Genomic DNA, 16,396 nt, shown 5'->3' on the forward strand with positions numbered 1-16,396 from the left:
TTAAGGAGCCATCTCTTCTCATAGCTGTGCTGAGGATCCCCTCTGAGCAGGGACAACACAAAGCCTTTTCCATGTGCCTCCCTCACTTAGCTGTGCTCTCCCTGCTTGTCAGCACTGGCATTTGTCCCCCCACCATCTCCTCCCCATCCCTTGATCTGGTGGTGTCAGTGCAGTACAGGGTTGGGCCTCCAGCAGTGAACACCCTCATCTGCAGCTTGAGGAACCAGGAGTCAGGGATGCTGTGAGGAAGCTGGTGTCTGGATGTGTTTCAGCAGCCATACACTGCCTGCTTTACCCTGGAAAGGGCTTCCAGTGCATGTCATGACAGGCCACGTCTGTCTTTGCTGCTTTACAGTTGTTTTCTTTTTTCCACTTGTGATGTTGCTATCTTCAAAGCCATGTCAGTTTTCATCCCCTGCTACTTCAGTATCTGCCCACCTTGTCTGACCCACAGACGTTGTGCCAACGGGGACTCTCACTGTATTTGAGTAAAAGAAATGATCCTGCAGCAACTTCTTCTCTGTGCTATGTGCTCCCATGGCAGGAATGAAGGGGAATGAAATCAGCTTTCTGGCTGCTCCAGCTCTGGGATGGCTGCTCTGTGCCTGGAGCAGGAAGAGCTCATGAGGAGCCCAAGGGCCGGGGCTGTTGTGCTGGTGTGGGGAGATGGGATGGCATGGGGGGGCTGCAGAGCTCTCAGGGTGTCCTGGGCAGGAGAGCAGGGGACACAGGGGTCCCTGCAGGGGACTCCCCTGCAATGGCCCAGGCTGGGGCTGCCTGGCTGGGAGCAGCCCATGGGACAGGGCTGGGTGGGCAGGAGCTGGACAGGAGGCAGCATGTGCCCTGGCAGCAAGGGAGGACAGCAGCATGGCGGGCTGTATGACCAGGAGCACGGCAGGAGAACAAGGGAAGGGATGCTCTGGAATACTCCATCCAGGTTTCAGATCCCCAATTCAGGAACGCTATTGGAAAGCAGGAGTGGGTTTACCAGTAGGCCCTGAGGACAGGCAGGGACTGGAGCACGGTGCCTGTGGGGAGAGGCTGGGGGAGCTGGGCTTGTCCAGCCCGGAGAAGGGAAGGCTGATGGGGACCTGAGATCTTGGGAAGGGAAGGCTGTTGGGGACTGGCTGCCTGTACCGGCAAGAAGGACATGGAGAATACAGAGCCAGGCTCCTCACCATGGTGCCTGGTGGGAGGACAAAAGGCAATGGGGGATAGTGACAGAGGAGAGGTTGAGCCAGGACATAAGGAAACCTTGTTCCCATAGGCTCAGGCAAGTGCTGCATCAGGTCACCCAGAGAGGCTGTGCAGTCTCTGGCTTTGGGGATTTCCAGTTCGGACTGAATCAAGCCTTGTACAATTTGCTCTGATCCTGCTCCTGATGGGTTGGACTTGAGAACTCCTGGGGTGCTTTCCAACCTCTGTTCTCTTATGATCCAACAATGATGGGCTTATGAAGGGTCACAAAACTCCGAGGGCTGGAGCACATCTCTGATGAAGACAGGCTGAGAGAGCTGGGAGTGTTCAGCCTGGAGCAGAGAAGGCTCCAGGGAGGCCTTACTAAGCCCATACCTAAACAGGGCCTACAAGAAAACTGGAGAGGGTTTTTTTTAAGATCTTACAATGACGGGCTTATGAAGGGCTGCAAGAAGATGCTCCGAGGGTTGGAGCTTGTGTCCAGACAACTTCACCTGCAGATGAAGACAGGCTGAGAGAGCTGGGGATGTTCAGCCTGGAGAAGACAAGGTTCCAGGGATACATCTTAGCAAGCTGCCCATTTCTGAACACAGCCTACAAGAAATCTGGAAAGGGGCTTTTTACAAGTGTGTGCAATGACAGGAGAAGGGGAAATGGCTTTGAGCTGAAAGAGGGGGATTTAGATCAGACATTAGGAAGGAATTCTTCCCTGTGACAGTGGTGGGACACTGGCACAGGGTGCCCAGAGAAGCTGTGGCTGCCCCATCCCTGGCAATGTTCAAAGCAAGGTTGGACACAGGGGCTTGGAGCAACCTGCTCTGGTGGACCACCATAAAACACCTCCATAACACCCAGAAACACCTGTGAAACACCTCAAAAATAACCCCAAACCACTCCTACAACTGCCGAAGGACACCTTGAAGCGTCCCCAGAGCCCCCAAAACACCATTGGCATCCCCCAAACCATTCAGGTCCTTGTCTTCCCCCTGCTGTGATGCCGTGGCATAAATCAAACCCTAGACACGAAATCCCTGTTCTTGACCTTAATTTTAACCCTCACTGATTTTTATAATGTTATAATATTGTAATAGAATGTAAGTAAATTATCTATTATAATAATAGAAATGCTTGTCTGTCTATATTACTATTATAAATTATACACTAATATAAATGCTTTTCAGTCCAGTGGGCCCATGACACCTCAGGCCATAGAAACTGGCCTGAAGGGATGCGTTGCTGCTTGGGTCGGGCTGGGTGTTGCTCAGAACATGCTGAACAATTGCACTGGGCATCACTGCTCGCTATAGGTCCTTTCTTTCCCCTTTTGGTTCTGTATCTCTCCCCTTGTTGTTTCCATTCTTATTAATAACAATAACACTAATATTACATTGTGCTTGATTTCAGTTCCTGACCTGTTCTCATCTCCACCCGTGGGTTTCACACTGTTCCCATTCTCCTCCCCATCCCACCCGGGTGCTGAGCGAGCGGCTGCTGGTGCTGAGTTCCCGGCTGGGGTTCAACACTGCCCCTGTGCTGGCCCCTTTGCTGTGGCAGCAGGGGCTGGACGTTTGCACTCTTGGAGCTGGGCTCTTTGTATGGGCACGCAGCTGGAAGCAGCATTCCTTGGCTCAGGAAGCGCAGCTCCCAAGGGTTGCTGGGGCTGGGGCAGTGCTTGCCAAGGGCAGGGGAGGCCCAGCAACAGCTCCTGTCCTGGCCCTGCTGCTGGGGAGCAGAGGGGCTCCCGCGGGCATTGCCGCAGTCAGGATTGCGCAGGTGTGCCCAGAGCCCACCAGCTCCTTCCCACCTTGCGCAGTGCCCGCTGGGCTTCTGGGCTGTGCCTGCGCCTGCCAGGGCCTTTGTCACCTTCCCGAATGCATTGGCAGAGCCCAGCAGAGCACTGGAGCCTTGCGCAATGCCCGGCGCTGGCCTGGCCTTTCCCAGAGCCCAGCGGCACCCCTCCTGCCTTCCGCAATGCCCGGGGGGCTTGCGCGGGCCTTGCCGGAGCCAGGCAGGTCCCCTTGTGCTGAGCTCCCAGGGACAGCACCAGCAGCTGCACTGCCCAGGGGCTGCTCCTGCCCTGACACCTTCTCAGCACCTCTGACACCAGCAGCTCCTGCACACAGAAGGCTCCTGCTTCGCCCCCAGCACCTCTGCAGGCAGAGCTCAGCTCCAAGCACAGGAACAAGCCCAGCGCCTCCTCCTCACCCATCCCCTGCTCCTACAGCTGGGATGGCACCAGCACATCTCCTGACAGCTTCTCCTCCCTTTACAGCACACACCCACCATGTGTTTCAAGCCAACACTAAAAGAGGATTGCAAAGTCAAAGAACCCGTACCTGGATGCGCAGGGCAGGCACGGGAGATGCAGCCTCCCGAGGGAGGGCTCTCCTCTGCACTGGTTCTTGCAGGGCTCTGGCTCCTTCAATAGCCCTCGCTCAGCGTGGGGGCCCCGTCACAATGGGCGTCTCCACAGCGACCACCACGGCTTTGTGATGGCTGGAGAGCATGGAACTCTGTCTGCGGACAGGTGAGCAGTCAACAGAGAGTTTATGGGTCAGGGTTAAAGGGAGAACAGCGATGGGAGACATTGCTGTGGGCATCCGTTACAGACCGCCTGATCAAGAGGACTCCCTGGATGGAGCACTCTACAGACAGATAGGAACAGCCTCACGCTCACAGTCCCTTGTTCTCATGGGGGACTTCAACCACCCTGATACCTGTTAGAGGGACGGTAAGGCCCAGCACAAGCAATCCAGGCGGTTCCTCAATTGTGTGGAAGACAACTTCCTTCTGCAAGTGATAAGAGGAGCCAACAAGGAGAGATGCCATGCTTGACCTTGTGCTCACCAACAGGGAAAGGCTGGTTAGAAATGTGACACTGCAGAGCAGCCTTGGTTGCAGCGATCATGAGATGGTCGAATTTGATATCCTCAGGACAGTGAGAAGAGCGTGCAGCAAGCTCACTGCCCTGGACTTCAAGAGAGCAGACTTTGGCCTGTTCAGGAACCTGCTTAGTAAGGTTCCATGGGACACAGCCCTAGAGGGCAGGGGGGCCCAAAGCTGTTGGTTGATATTCAAGTATCACCTGCTCCAAGCTCAGGAGTGCTGCATCCCAACTAGAAGGAAGTGCAGCAGAAAGGCCAGGAGACATCCTTGGATGGAAAAGGAGCTGCTGATGAAATTTCGAAGGAAAAAAAGAGGCTTATAAAAGGTGGAAGCAAGGACAGGCAGCCTGGGAAGAATACAGGGATTTTGTCCGGGAAGCCAGGGACCAGGTTAGGAAAGCTAAGGTCCTGTTAGAATTAAACATGGCTAGGGATGTGAAAGATAGCAGGAAGGGTTTCTATAGGTACATAGAAAATGAAAGACAGACTAGGGACAATGTAGGCCCCCTCTGGAAGCTTTCAGGAGAACTGGCTACCCTGGATTTGGAGAAGGCTGAGGTTCTTAATGACTTCTTTGCCTCAGTCTTCACTGGCAAAGGCTCTGACCACATCACCCAAGTCTTGGAAGGCAGACGCAGGGACTGTGAGAATGAAGACCTTGGGCCCACTAAAGAAGAGGATCTGATTCGAAACCATCTTAAGAACCTGAACGTGCACAAGTCCATGGGACCTGATGAAATCCATCTGTGGGTCTTGAAGGAGCCAGCAAATGAAGTTGCTAAGCCACTTGTCTATTTGAAAGAACATGGCAGTCAGGCGAAGATCCCAGTGACTGGGAAAAGGGAAATATAACCCCCATTTTCAAGAAGGGGAAAATGGGTGAGCCAGGGAATTACAAAGCAGTCAGTCTCACCTCTGTGCCTGGCAAAATCTTGGAGCAGATTCTCCTGCAAGGCATGCTAAGGCACATGAAAAAGAAGGAGGTGGTTGGTGACAGCCAGCATGGCTTCACTAAGGGGAAATCCTGCTTGAACAATGTGGTGGCCTTCTATGATGGAGCTATGGAACTGATGGACAGGGGTAGAGCAGTTGATGTCATCTACCTGGACTTGTGCAAAGCGTTCGACACTGTCCGACATGACATCCTTGTCTCTAACTATTCTATGATTCTATTATTCTATTATTATTACTGGTGGTAGCGGTGGTGGTTTGTGTTATTCCTTAGGTACTGGACTGGTTTTATCTCAACCCGTGGGAGTTACATTTTTTCGATTCTCCTTCCCATCCCTCTGGGAGGGGGAGTGAGCGAGCGACTACGTGGTTCTGAATTACTGACTGGACTTAAACCACGGCACCGCGGCAGCACATCGGGGCTGCTGGAAGGCGGCAAAGGCCCTGCTGGGAAACTGGGGAGTTCCAGCAATGCCCATGGAAGTGCTTCCACCAGCACGCTTGGAAGGACACCCAACACTGCAGAACATGGCAGGGCCCTGGCAGTCTGCACCAACCCTGCAGAATCTCCTCAAGCATTCTAGATGGAGGCAGAGGCCTCAGCAGGCTCTGGCAAGGCTGCGGAATAACACCGGGCATTCCAGAATGCGCCGGTGCTCTGCAACTGTGCTAAAGCCCTCAGGAGCCTGACCAGCATTCAGAAAGGTGGCAAAAGCCCTGGAGGACCTTGGAAGCCCTCCAGGTATTCCAGGCTCAGGGATCCTTATCAGACTTGCTCATGCTCCTTCACCATCAGAGCCGCTTCCCATGGAAACTCCTGGAATGGTCCCCAGGTAAGTATCACAGTATCACAGTATGTTAGAGATTGGAAGGGACCTCAAAAGAACATCTAGTCCAATCCCCCTGCCGGAGCAGGAACACCTAGATGAGGTTACACAGGAATGTGTCCAGGCGGGTTTTGAATGTCTCCAGAGAAGGAGACTCCACAACCCCCCTGGGCAGCCTGTTCCAGTGTTCTGTCACACTCACTGAGGAGAAGTTTCTTCTCAAGTTTAAGTGGAACCTCTTGTGTTCCAGTTTGTACCCATTACCCCTTGTCCTATCATTGTTTGCCATTGAGAAGAGCCTGGCTCCATCCTCGTGACACTCCCCCTTTATATATTTATATACACTAATAAGGTCCCCCCGCAGTCTCCTCTTCTCCAAACTATAGAGACCCAGCTCCCTCAGCCTTTCCTCATAAGGGAGATGCTCCACTCCCTTAATCATCTTAGTTGCCCTGCGCTGGACTCTCTCCAGCAGGTCCCTGTCTTTCTTGAACTGAGGGGCCCAGAACTGGACACAATATTCCAGATGCGGTCTCACCAGGGCAGAGTAGAGGGGAAGGAGGACCTCTCTCGACCTACTGACCACCCCCCTTCTAATACACCCCAGGATGCCATTGGCCTTCTTGGCCACAAGGGTACAGTGTTGGCTCATGGTCATCCTGCCATCCACTAGGACCCCCAGGTCCCTCTCCCCTACACTACTCTCTAACAGGTCGTTCCCCAACCTATACTGGAACCTGGGGTTGTTCCTGCCCAGATGCAGGACTCTACACTTTCCCTTGTTATATTTCATCAAGTTTCTCCCTGCCCAACTCTCCAGCCTGTCCAGGTCTCGCTGGATGGCAGCACAGCCTTCTGGCGTGTCAGCCACTCCTCCCAGCTTGGTGTCATCAGCAAACTTGCTGACAGTACACTCAATTCCCTCATCTAAATCATTGATGAATATATTAAATAATACTGGCCCCAGCACTGACCCTTGAGGCACTCCACTAGATACAGGCCTCCAACTAGACCCCGCCCCATAGACTACAACTCTCTGGCTTCTCTCCTTCAGCCAGTTTGCAGTCCACCTCACTACCTGATCATCCAGACCACACTTCCTCAGTTTAGCTATGAGGATGCTGTGGGAGACTGTGTCAAATGCTTTGCTGAAGTCAAGGTAGACCACGTCCACCGCTCTGCCATCATCCATCCACAATGTTATTTCCTCATAAAAGGCTATGAGGTTGGTCAAGCATGACTTCCCCTTGGTAAAGCCATGTTGACTGCCCCTCATAACCCTCTTATCCTTGACATGCCTTAAGATGGCATCAAGGATAAGGTGTTCCATCACTTTCCCAGGGATGGAGGTGGGGCTGACCGGTCTATAGTTACCCGGGTCCTCCTTCTTGCCCTTTTTGAAGACTGGAGTGACATTTGCTTTCCTCCAGTCCTCAGGCACCTCTCCCGTTTCCCAAGACTTGGTAAAGATGATGGAGAGTGGTCTAGCAATGACTTCCGCCAGTTCCCTCAGCACCCGCAGGTGCATCCCATCTGGACCCATGGATTTATGGATGTCCAGATTGCTCAACTGGTCCCTAACCCATTCCTCGTCGACTAAGGCCAACTGCTCCAGTGACCTGACTTCATCTGAGGTCTCAGGAGTACAGGGCTCTTCAGGACTGCCTCCGGCAGAGTAGACAGAGACAAAGAAGGCATTCAATAACTCTGCCATCTCTGTATCTTCTGTCACCAGGGCACCCATCCCGTTCATCAGTGGGCCTACCTTGCCTCTGGTGTTAGTTTTATCAGCTATGTATTTGAAAAAGCTCTTTCTGCAGTCCTTGACCCCTCTCGCCAGATTTAATTCTAAGGAGGCCTTAGCCATCCTAGCTGCCTTCCTACATCCTCTAGCAGCAGCCTTATATTCCTCCCGAGTGGCCAGCCCCTCCTTCCATGACCTGTAAACTCTCCTCTTCCACTTGAGCATACCCAGCAGTTCCTTATTTAGCCACGCAGGTCTCCTGGCCCTTTTCCTTGACTTCCTACGTGTTGGGATGCTCTGCTCTTGAGCTCGGAATAAGCAATTCTTGAATGTCAACCAACTATCTTGGGCCCCTTTACCTTCAAGCAGCCTTGCCCATGGGACTTCCCCTAGCAATTGCTTGAAAAGGCCAAAGTTTGCCCTGCTGAAGTCCAGGGTTGCAATTCTACTTGCTATTGTACTGGTCCTACCACACAAGATCCTGAATTCCACCATCTCGTGGTCGCTGCAACCAAGGCAGCCCTCAACCTTTACTGCTTTGACCAGACCCTCCTTGTTAGTGAGGATGAGATCCAGCAGCGCTCCTCTCCTGGTTGGCTCATCCACCATTTGGATAAGGAAGTTATCATCCATACACTGGAGGAACCTCCTGGACTGTGGCTGGGTTGCTGAGTAGTCCTTCCAGCAAACATCAGGGAAATTAAAATCCCCCACAACAACCAGAGCCTGTGACTGTGGGGCCGCTCTCAGCTGCCTGTAGAAGGCCTCGTCAACTTCCTCACCCTGATCTGGTGGCCTGTAACAGACACCCACAACAGTATCGCCCCTGCCAGCCTGCCCCTTAATTCTCACCCACAGACTCTCGACTCGCTCGTCCCCTGCCCCTGGACAGAACTCAGTACATTGCAGCTGCTCTCGCACATAAAGAGCAACCCCACCACCCCGCCTGGCTGGCCTGTCTTTCCTGAAAAGGACATAGCCCTCCATGACTATATTCCAGTCATGCGAGCTGTCCCACCACGTCTCTGTAATTGCCACCAGATCATAATCTCCTGACTTAACACAGGTCTCCAACTCCTCCTGCTTATTTCCCATGCTGCACGCATTGGTGTACAGGCATTTCAAGGAGGGAGCTGAGCTCACCAATTTCACCCTAGGATTATAGGAGGCCTCCCAGTCTTCATCAATTCTAGAGTGCTGCCCCACTGGGGCAAGCCCAGTTACAACCCCATCCCCCTTCGAATCTAGTTTAAAGCTCTCCAAATGAGCCCTGCTAATTCATGTCCCAGCATCCTTTTGCCTCTGTGAGTTAAACCTTTCCCACGTGCCATCATCCGGACTGGAGCCTTATAAAACCAGCCATTATCAAAGAATCCAAACCCCTGCCTGAAGCACCAGTGTTGAAGCCAATTGTTTACGGACTGAATTTTCCCATTCAGTCCCACATCATCACCGGAAGATGGAAGAACTGAGGAGAAGATCACTTGAGCCCCAGACTCTTTCACCATCCGCCCCAAGGCCCTGTAGTCTTTCTTCATCCCCCTCAGACTGCGGGAAGCAGCTTCCCCCCCACCTGTCTGGAAGACCAGCAGCGGGTAGTAGTCTGTCGGGTGCACCAGGCTGGGGAGCGCCCTGGTGATATCCCTGATCCGGGCTCCAGGCAGACTACACACTTCCCTATGATGAGGGTCAACTCTGCATATCGGGCCCTCTGTTCCTCTCAGAAGGGATTCGCCTACAACAATGACCTTTCTTTCTTTCTTGGCAGAGGCAGTCTTGAGGTGCGAAGTTGACCGCCTTTTCCTATGTGACCTTGTAGTCTGGCCTTGCACCACATCCTCACTTACCTCTCCATCAAGATCCAGGGCCTCAAACCTATTACGGAGGGGCACCTGGGGAAGCAGGGAAGGAAGGGAGGAGGGTTGCCCATGACTCCAAACTGGAACTCGCTTCCAGCCCTCATCATCATTTTGGTCCCTTACCTCTGTGCGACAGCTACAGGGCAGGGGCTGTCTCGGGCCATCCCCCTCTGTCAGAGAGGACAGGGGGTCCATCCCCTTTTGGGAGGTATCTCCCTGGAACCGTTCCTGCTGGCACGCCAGGGAGTTACTCCACCAGTCGATCTCCCTTTCACACTCCCCGATGGTCCTCAGCGTCTCGACCTCCTCTAAGTTCTGCCACCAATCTAAGCAGATCTTCTACCTGCTCACACCTCACACAGGTGGAATGCTGGCCTCCCTGCCTCAGCAGCAGCAGGCTCTGGCACTCCCTGCAGCAGTCTGGGACACCAGCAACAGGATCCACAACGCGACCGGCTTGTTCCTCCCTGCGCCCGATGCGCAGCGACCGGTCGCTGCCCTCCCAAAGGCTCTTTCAAGGCAAGGGGCACGGGTGCGGTCGCCATTACTGCGGGAATGCCCCCTGCGACGTCAGCCGCTCTCTCGCAAGGGCTGCTGGGGCATCGGGAATCGGGAGCTGTCGGGAATCGCGATGTCTCTGCGCTGTCCCCTCTGATTTTCCTGATCTCTTCTGAAGCTCGTGGTCGCTGAAGCGTGCCGGCTCCGGCTCTAGCTGGGCTGGCTCCAATCAGCAGACTGAATGTGCTGAGCTCCCAGTGACAGCACCAGCAGCTGCACTGCTCAGGGGCTGCTCCTGCCCTGACACCTTCTCAGCACCTCTGACACCAGCAGCTCCTGCACACAGAAGGCTCCTGCTTCGCCCCCTGCACCTCTGCAGGCAGAGCTCAGCTCCAAGCACAGGAACAAGCCCAGCGCCTCCTCCTCACCCAGCCCCTGCTCCTACAGCTGGGATGGCACCAGCACATCTCCTGACAGCTTCTCCTCCCTTTAGAGCACGCACCCACCATGTGTTTCAAGCCAACACTAAAAGAGGATTGCAAAGTCAAAGAACCCGTACCTGGATGCGCAGGGCAGGCACGGGAGATGCAGCCTCCCGAGGGAGGGCTCTCCTCTGCACTGGTTCCTGCAGGGCTCTGGCTCCTTCAATAGCCCACGCTCAGCGTGGGGGCCCCGTCACAATGGGCGTCTCCACAGCGACCACCACGGCTTTGTGATGGCGGCAGCATCGTGCCCATGGCACTGGGCACCCAGGGGTGCTCCGGGAGTCGCCGCGGGGGGACCAGCCTCTGCCCAGCCAGCTCCAGGTGGTCCCTCACAGGCTGCTCTTCCTCAGTGCCTTTGGTCCGGAGGTGGAGCATGCGAGGGGTCACAGCTCAACCTGGGCAATGGAACAGGGCGTCACGGCCACCTACGACAAGTGGAGAGTGACCAACATTGGCACAGCAGAGAATCATGGAATCCCAGACTGGGCTGGGCTGGAAGGGACCTTAAAGCTCATCCAGGTCCACCCTCTTCCACTGGCAGGGACAGCTTCCACTAGAGCAGCTTGCTCCAAGGCCCTGTGTCTTTGTGCACTCCCGGAGTATCCCGGGGATACCCCTACAGAATCCCAGAGAATGCCTGCAGCACCTCCAGAGCACCCCATGGTCTCAAAATGAACTCATGCATCACAATGAACATGGGGACATGGGGAACTCAGGGGTGGCTGATTCTGGAACTCCCCATGTTCAGGTGTGCGAGGCCACGGAACCCCATTGAACCCTTCAGTGGAGGTACCGGGAGACGAAAGCTGCCTCATGGAACACAAGGTACCGGTGGAGGAGGCACACTCGCTCCGTGCTGCTCCACTGACCTCAGGCTGGCATCGGAAAGACTCATCTTGGCCATGGGCTGCACCGTGCACCTGACGGTTCCACTGCTGCAGGGTGGCAGAGCTGTCACTGGGAATACAAAACTGCCCAGCAGGAAGGAGCCATCCTCAGTTATGCTTTCGATGGAGCCAGCACCACCGCTCCCCCCATGAGAACCACGTGAGGTTCAACAGAAGGAACTCTTTGCTGCAGATGGTGCTGCAGCAAGGGGACCCCTGGCTGTAGAGCTTCAGGTCCCAGCAGGAGGCCACGGGCTGGTTCCAGCTGCACGTTGTGGGTGGGTGATGAGCTAGAAACCTTCCTCCTCCACAGCCAGAGAGCTTGAAGGTGCTTTGGGTGTGGGACCTGTGGAACTGTGGGTTTGAATGCTGGCAGTCACTGCATCTCTCCTAGAACCACTTTCCAAGCCAGAAATTGTGGCCAACGTATCCGTGAAGGTAGATTTTTGCTTGGAGGGTGTTTTGGGGGGTTAAATTCAGCCTGGGTGCAGACACTGTGGAGTCTCTTCTCCAGAGGCACAGAGAATGTGGTGCTGCCCATGATGCTGGCACACAGTGCCGTGAGCTCGCTGGCAGGTGAGTGCTGGGCCTGGCTCTTGCTCTGGTTTTTTGGCCACTGCAATGGGTGCTGCATGCGAGGAAGGATGTGGGAAGAGGCTCTGTGCTGGCTGAGGTGGCATGGTCATGCTGGGACCTGGGTTTCCCACTGGGGAGCCCTGTGGGCAGGGACTGGGGCTTTGTCACTGCAGTCATTGCAAGAAGGGCATCCCCTATCCAAGGAGTTGTTCTCTGCTCTCTTGCCACTTCTGCCTAGGACAGCCCTTAGCTGCAGCCCAGCAGCGCTGCTCTGCCTCGCTTTGGCTGCACGGCCTTGGTCCAATATTTCCTATATTCCAGACTGGGAAATGCTCTGTGTGCTCTGGGAAAGCCCGAGAGTCCCCTTTCAAGCCTCCCTTCAAAGGCATCCTCTCCTCAACATGCTATTGATACCTGAATCCTGGAATCCCAGACTGCGTTGGGTTGGAAGGGACCTTAAAGCTCATCCAGCTCCAACCCTTGCCATGGGCAGGGAGAGCTTCCACTAGAGCAGCTTGCTCCAAGCCCCTGTGTCTCTGTGTGCTCCCAGAGCATGCTGGGGATACCCCTAGAAAATCCCAGAGAATGCTTGCAGCACCTCCAGAGCACCCCATGGACCAAACCAGAGCTCACGCATTCATAATGACCATGGTGACTGAGGACCACAGTCGTGGCTGATTCTGCAACTCCCCGTGTTCGGGTATGCGAGGCCACAGAACCCCACGGAACCCTTCAGTGTAGGTACCGTGAGACTACAGCTGCCCCAGGGAACACAAGCTACCGGTGGATGAAGCAAGAGCAGCTCCTCTGGTGGTTCTTGTCTTGGTGTCTCGGAGTCAATGACACCTGTGGACACAGGAGCATGGAACGAGGTGGGTGGCGATGGTGATCTTGGGGTGCTTTAGGAGTTGCCAAGAACACCTCAAGTGACTTCCCCAGAGTGGCTGCTTTGGACTCGGTGTGCGAGTTGTGCTGGCTGAGCTGGCAGCGGAGCGCTGCGGCTGCCGAGGGATGATCCTGGGATCTGGCCTCATTTCTGGTGTGGTGAACATGCGCCTGTGGGGATGGGACAAGGGGAAGGGCTTTAACCTGACAGAGAGGGGAGACCGAGGTGAGATCTTCGAAGTTGTTCCCTGCGAGGGTGGTGGGACACTGGCACAGGGTGGGTGACGGGATAGAAATAGTTTATAAAATGGATCCAGGTGTTATCACCCTGGTCCAGCTTTGGGCTTGGGAACAGTAAAGAAAACACCAGGTGCTTTTGCCCTGGTCCGGCTTAAGCCTTGGGAAGAGTCAAGAGAACAATGAAGTTCCAAGATCAGTTAGCAAAACAAAGCAGGCGGGTTGCAAGGTAAAGCAGTAAAGGTGTGTATCTCAGAAACAGGCCAAACAATGTAAATATTTGTAACCCTTAGTAGTTTCCCTGAATCGGGATGATAAGGAAGTAACAGAGAGCAAAGTTACTGCTTAGCACTTAGTAGACTATAAAAGGGATGTGAGATGCAAAATAAATGTCTTCAGATTTCACCAGAACTGGAGTTCATCTTTGGTACGCTACAGCACAGGGTGCCCAGAGAAGCTGTGTGTGCCCCATGGCTGGTCGTGTTCAAAGCCAGGTTGCACAGAGGGCCTTGCAGCAACCTGCTCTAGTGGAAGGTGTCCCTGCCCATGGCTGGGGTTGAAGGTGGATGAGCTCTAAGGTGTGAGGATGGGAGGCACGGAGCCCAGTACAAGCTGGATCGTTTATTACAAAGGTTGCATGATATTTGTATGCTTCCAAGCAATTAGATAAGCACATCTATGTTTGCCTTGCGGTTACATTCACGACTTTGGGCGAAAGGTCTATCTGATTTTTCTCATCAACATCCTCTATCCAGTTCCGACATCCTTATTCCTTGCCAGTTCCAACATCTTCCAAGTACCAGTCAGGGACGGGTCACTCCTAATTGCCTGCTGTAGTTCTTCTTTCCCATGGTCTCTGACTCTTGCCTCTAGAGGGCGTGGCGACCTGGTTCGGGAACGGTGCAACGGCCCACCCCTGGCCGACTGGGCCATTAGCTCACAGACACCAATGTGGTGGACGGCAAATGGCATTTATTGGCACGTGACATGGCATTATATACCCGAGATACGTGACGTCACCTCTGTCTGCTTACATCATAAACTAAATGCTATTGGCTATCAGGAGAGGGGCCCTATCTTTCCGTACAGCGCGATATCTTCCGGATGCCAGACCCTGGCTACCCACATTTCCCCCCTCCCTATGCATAATTATATCGACTAAAATGTAACAAGTTTAAAGAATATATGTCATACTATTGGATAGAAAACATACTAAAAGAACCTTATTTTCACTTTTTACCGTAAAATAATTTTATCCTATATATCACAAACTCGAGTAGAAAACATAAAGCACATTAAGCAAAAGGTAATCAAGAGGTATATTGGAACAACGAGGTAAGATCGGGGGTAACTAAAGGGAATGTTGAGAACAAGTATAGCTGAAAACAAGATCTCTCTGAGGTACTGTATTCCAGATCGAATTTATGGGCCCTGGGAAGACCATCGATAAACTATCTCCGAGAGGCATCACTGCTGTGTGAGGTGACAGACTCAACCCTAGCGGGCGTCCCCGCGCAGGCAACGTTGACCTGACTGTGATGAGTTTTTGTTCCCTTCACTCAGCATGAGGTTCGGGAGTTCCAACTTTTAAAAGTGCACGCCTGTTACCACGTAGGGGGCCAGTCTACGTGGTAAGAGGGGGTGACAATGTCCAAAAAGGTCTCCCAGGGGTTTGGATTTGTCCAGATAGTTAAATTTAAGTAAAATAACTTGAGGTAACATTAACCAAACACGATATCAAAGCATTTGCTGGCATTCTACTAACATAATGTTAACCATTTCTAGCCGGCTCTTAATAAATGACACAAGCTTATTTAATATACAGGGTCCGAAGACCAGTGCCAGTACAATCATTACAATCGGTCCTATCAAGGTAGATACCAAGGAAGTCAGCCATGGTGATTGGGTAAACCAGGATGTAAACCAGTAAACCCAAAACCATGATCGCACAAAAGTACCGTGGCCCCCCCCGCAAGGGGCATTTTGACGTTGCTGGTGTTCTGTCGATGCGGGGTATTCAGTTGCTGTAGGGCTCTTAGGTGTGGGTAGGGAGTTTGTTGGCTCATCGTCCCCTTCTGGCAGTAAGAAGTACCGGTCACGAGGGTGTCCAATGAATCGGTCCTGTAAACAAAAACTCAAACATTCTGCCACAACCGGGCACTTTGCTTCCACCGGGAGGTTCAAAGAGTCAACCGCAGCCTGGAGACGATCCACAAACTGCATAAAGCTTTCACTTTCATTTTGCTTTATTGTGGCCCATGGCAATGGCTTAGCAATAACTCTAGAAGCTGTGCGAAGGGCTTCTCTAGCTGCGCGAGTGGTTGTCATTACCTCGTGAGCCCGCAGGCCCTGGGCCTGCGCCTGGGGGGTAATCATTGTTGGGTCTGTACCCATCAGCCGCTGCAGACTGGAGCCATGTAGCGGATGATCTGCCCCGACTGCTTTGGCTAACTGTCTAGCACAATTGTCCTCCCATTCCTGTTTGAAAACGATCATCCCCGCTCCATCAAAAATCAATCTACAAGTTTGTTTTATATCGAACGGGAGCATATCGTCTCCTCCAAAGACACCATCTATAAGGGTAGAGACCATGGCAGAATTAAGGCCTTTATCTGCAATTGCTTTAACAATTGCTTGTATATCCTTAGGGTTTATTGGCGAGTGGACCCTCTGTTCCCCATCCGTCACTCGGACCGGAAACGCTAACGCGGTCGATGGGGTCCAGTTGGCACACTCAATCTTTATTTTTCTCCAGTCTGTGAGAGGGACTCCTCCCCCCGTGATTCCTTTTTAATTTGGATGGGGATATTTTGGCCCTTAATTCTGTTTATCTCCGTTCCTGGCCGCTCTAAATTTGGACCAGTTGTGAGCCGCTCATCCCAACCATTGTCTGATCCCCAGCCAGGGTCTGATTCAGACTCAGAACTCGACTGACCGGTTGTATCCAGTGTCCGGTATGTTTTTGTCAGGCTCCGGCCCCGCCCGCTTCTCTTGTGGGCGGGCTTTTCCTTCCCCTTACGGGCGGGCCGTTCCCCCCCACTTTGCCTGCCCCTCCTTCCTGGTCTGCTCCTCCCCTTTGGTTCGTCTCGCGGGGTACTTGCCCTGCAAGGACATTTTTGAGGATAGCCACTCTGATTGGCTTCCCGCCCTTCGTTCATGCCTTCCCGCCCTTTGCTCTCGCCTTCCCGCCCTTCGCTCACGCCTTTCCGCCCTTCTCCAGTCGCTTCTGCCTTCGGTATCCTTCGCCTTCTCCTCCCCCTCCCGTCCGTGCTTGCTCGTTAGAGCCAGCGCTTCCTCCCTGTTCCCGCCAAGGGTGTCCTTGCCCCGCCCTCCGTCTTTTTGCTCAGCACCATCTTGAGGCGCAT

General features: G+C 53.5%; 1 protein-coding gene across 1 annotated transcript in view; it reads left to right on the plus strand.

Annotated features, from left to right (window-relative positions):
- LOC308228478 (olfactory receptor 14A16-like) overlaps positions 1 to 15,737 on the plus strand; it is a gene marked incomplete at both ends in the record, with an annotated part of 29,222 nt that extends 13,485 nt beyond the window's left edge. The window contains 5 exons of the mRNA XM_080631845.1: positions 11,195 to 11,271; positions 11,388 to 11,493; positions 13,905 to 13,992; positions 14,595 to 14,662; positions 15,680 to 15,737. Of these exons, the coding sequence (XP_080487971.1) occupies positions 11,195 to 11,271; positions 11,388 to 11,493; positions 13,905 to 13,992; positions 14,595 to 14,662; positions 15,680 to 15,737 (397 nt within the window). The remainder of the gene's footprint in view (positions 1 to 11,194; positions 11,272 to 11,387; positions 11,494 to 13,904; positions 13,993 to 14,594; positions 14,663 to 15,679) is intronic.
- Between the last annotated feature and the right edge of the window lie 659 nt (positions 15,738 to 16,396).

This window comes from Psittacula echo, assembly GCF_963264785.1.
Source record: "Psittacula echo genome assembly, chromosome: 19".
Lineage (NCBI taxonomy): Eukaryota > Metazoa > Chordata > Aves > Psittaciformes > Psittacidae > Psittacula > Psittacula echo.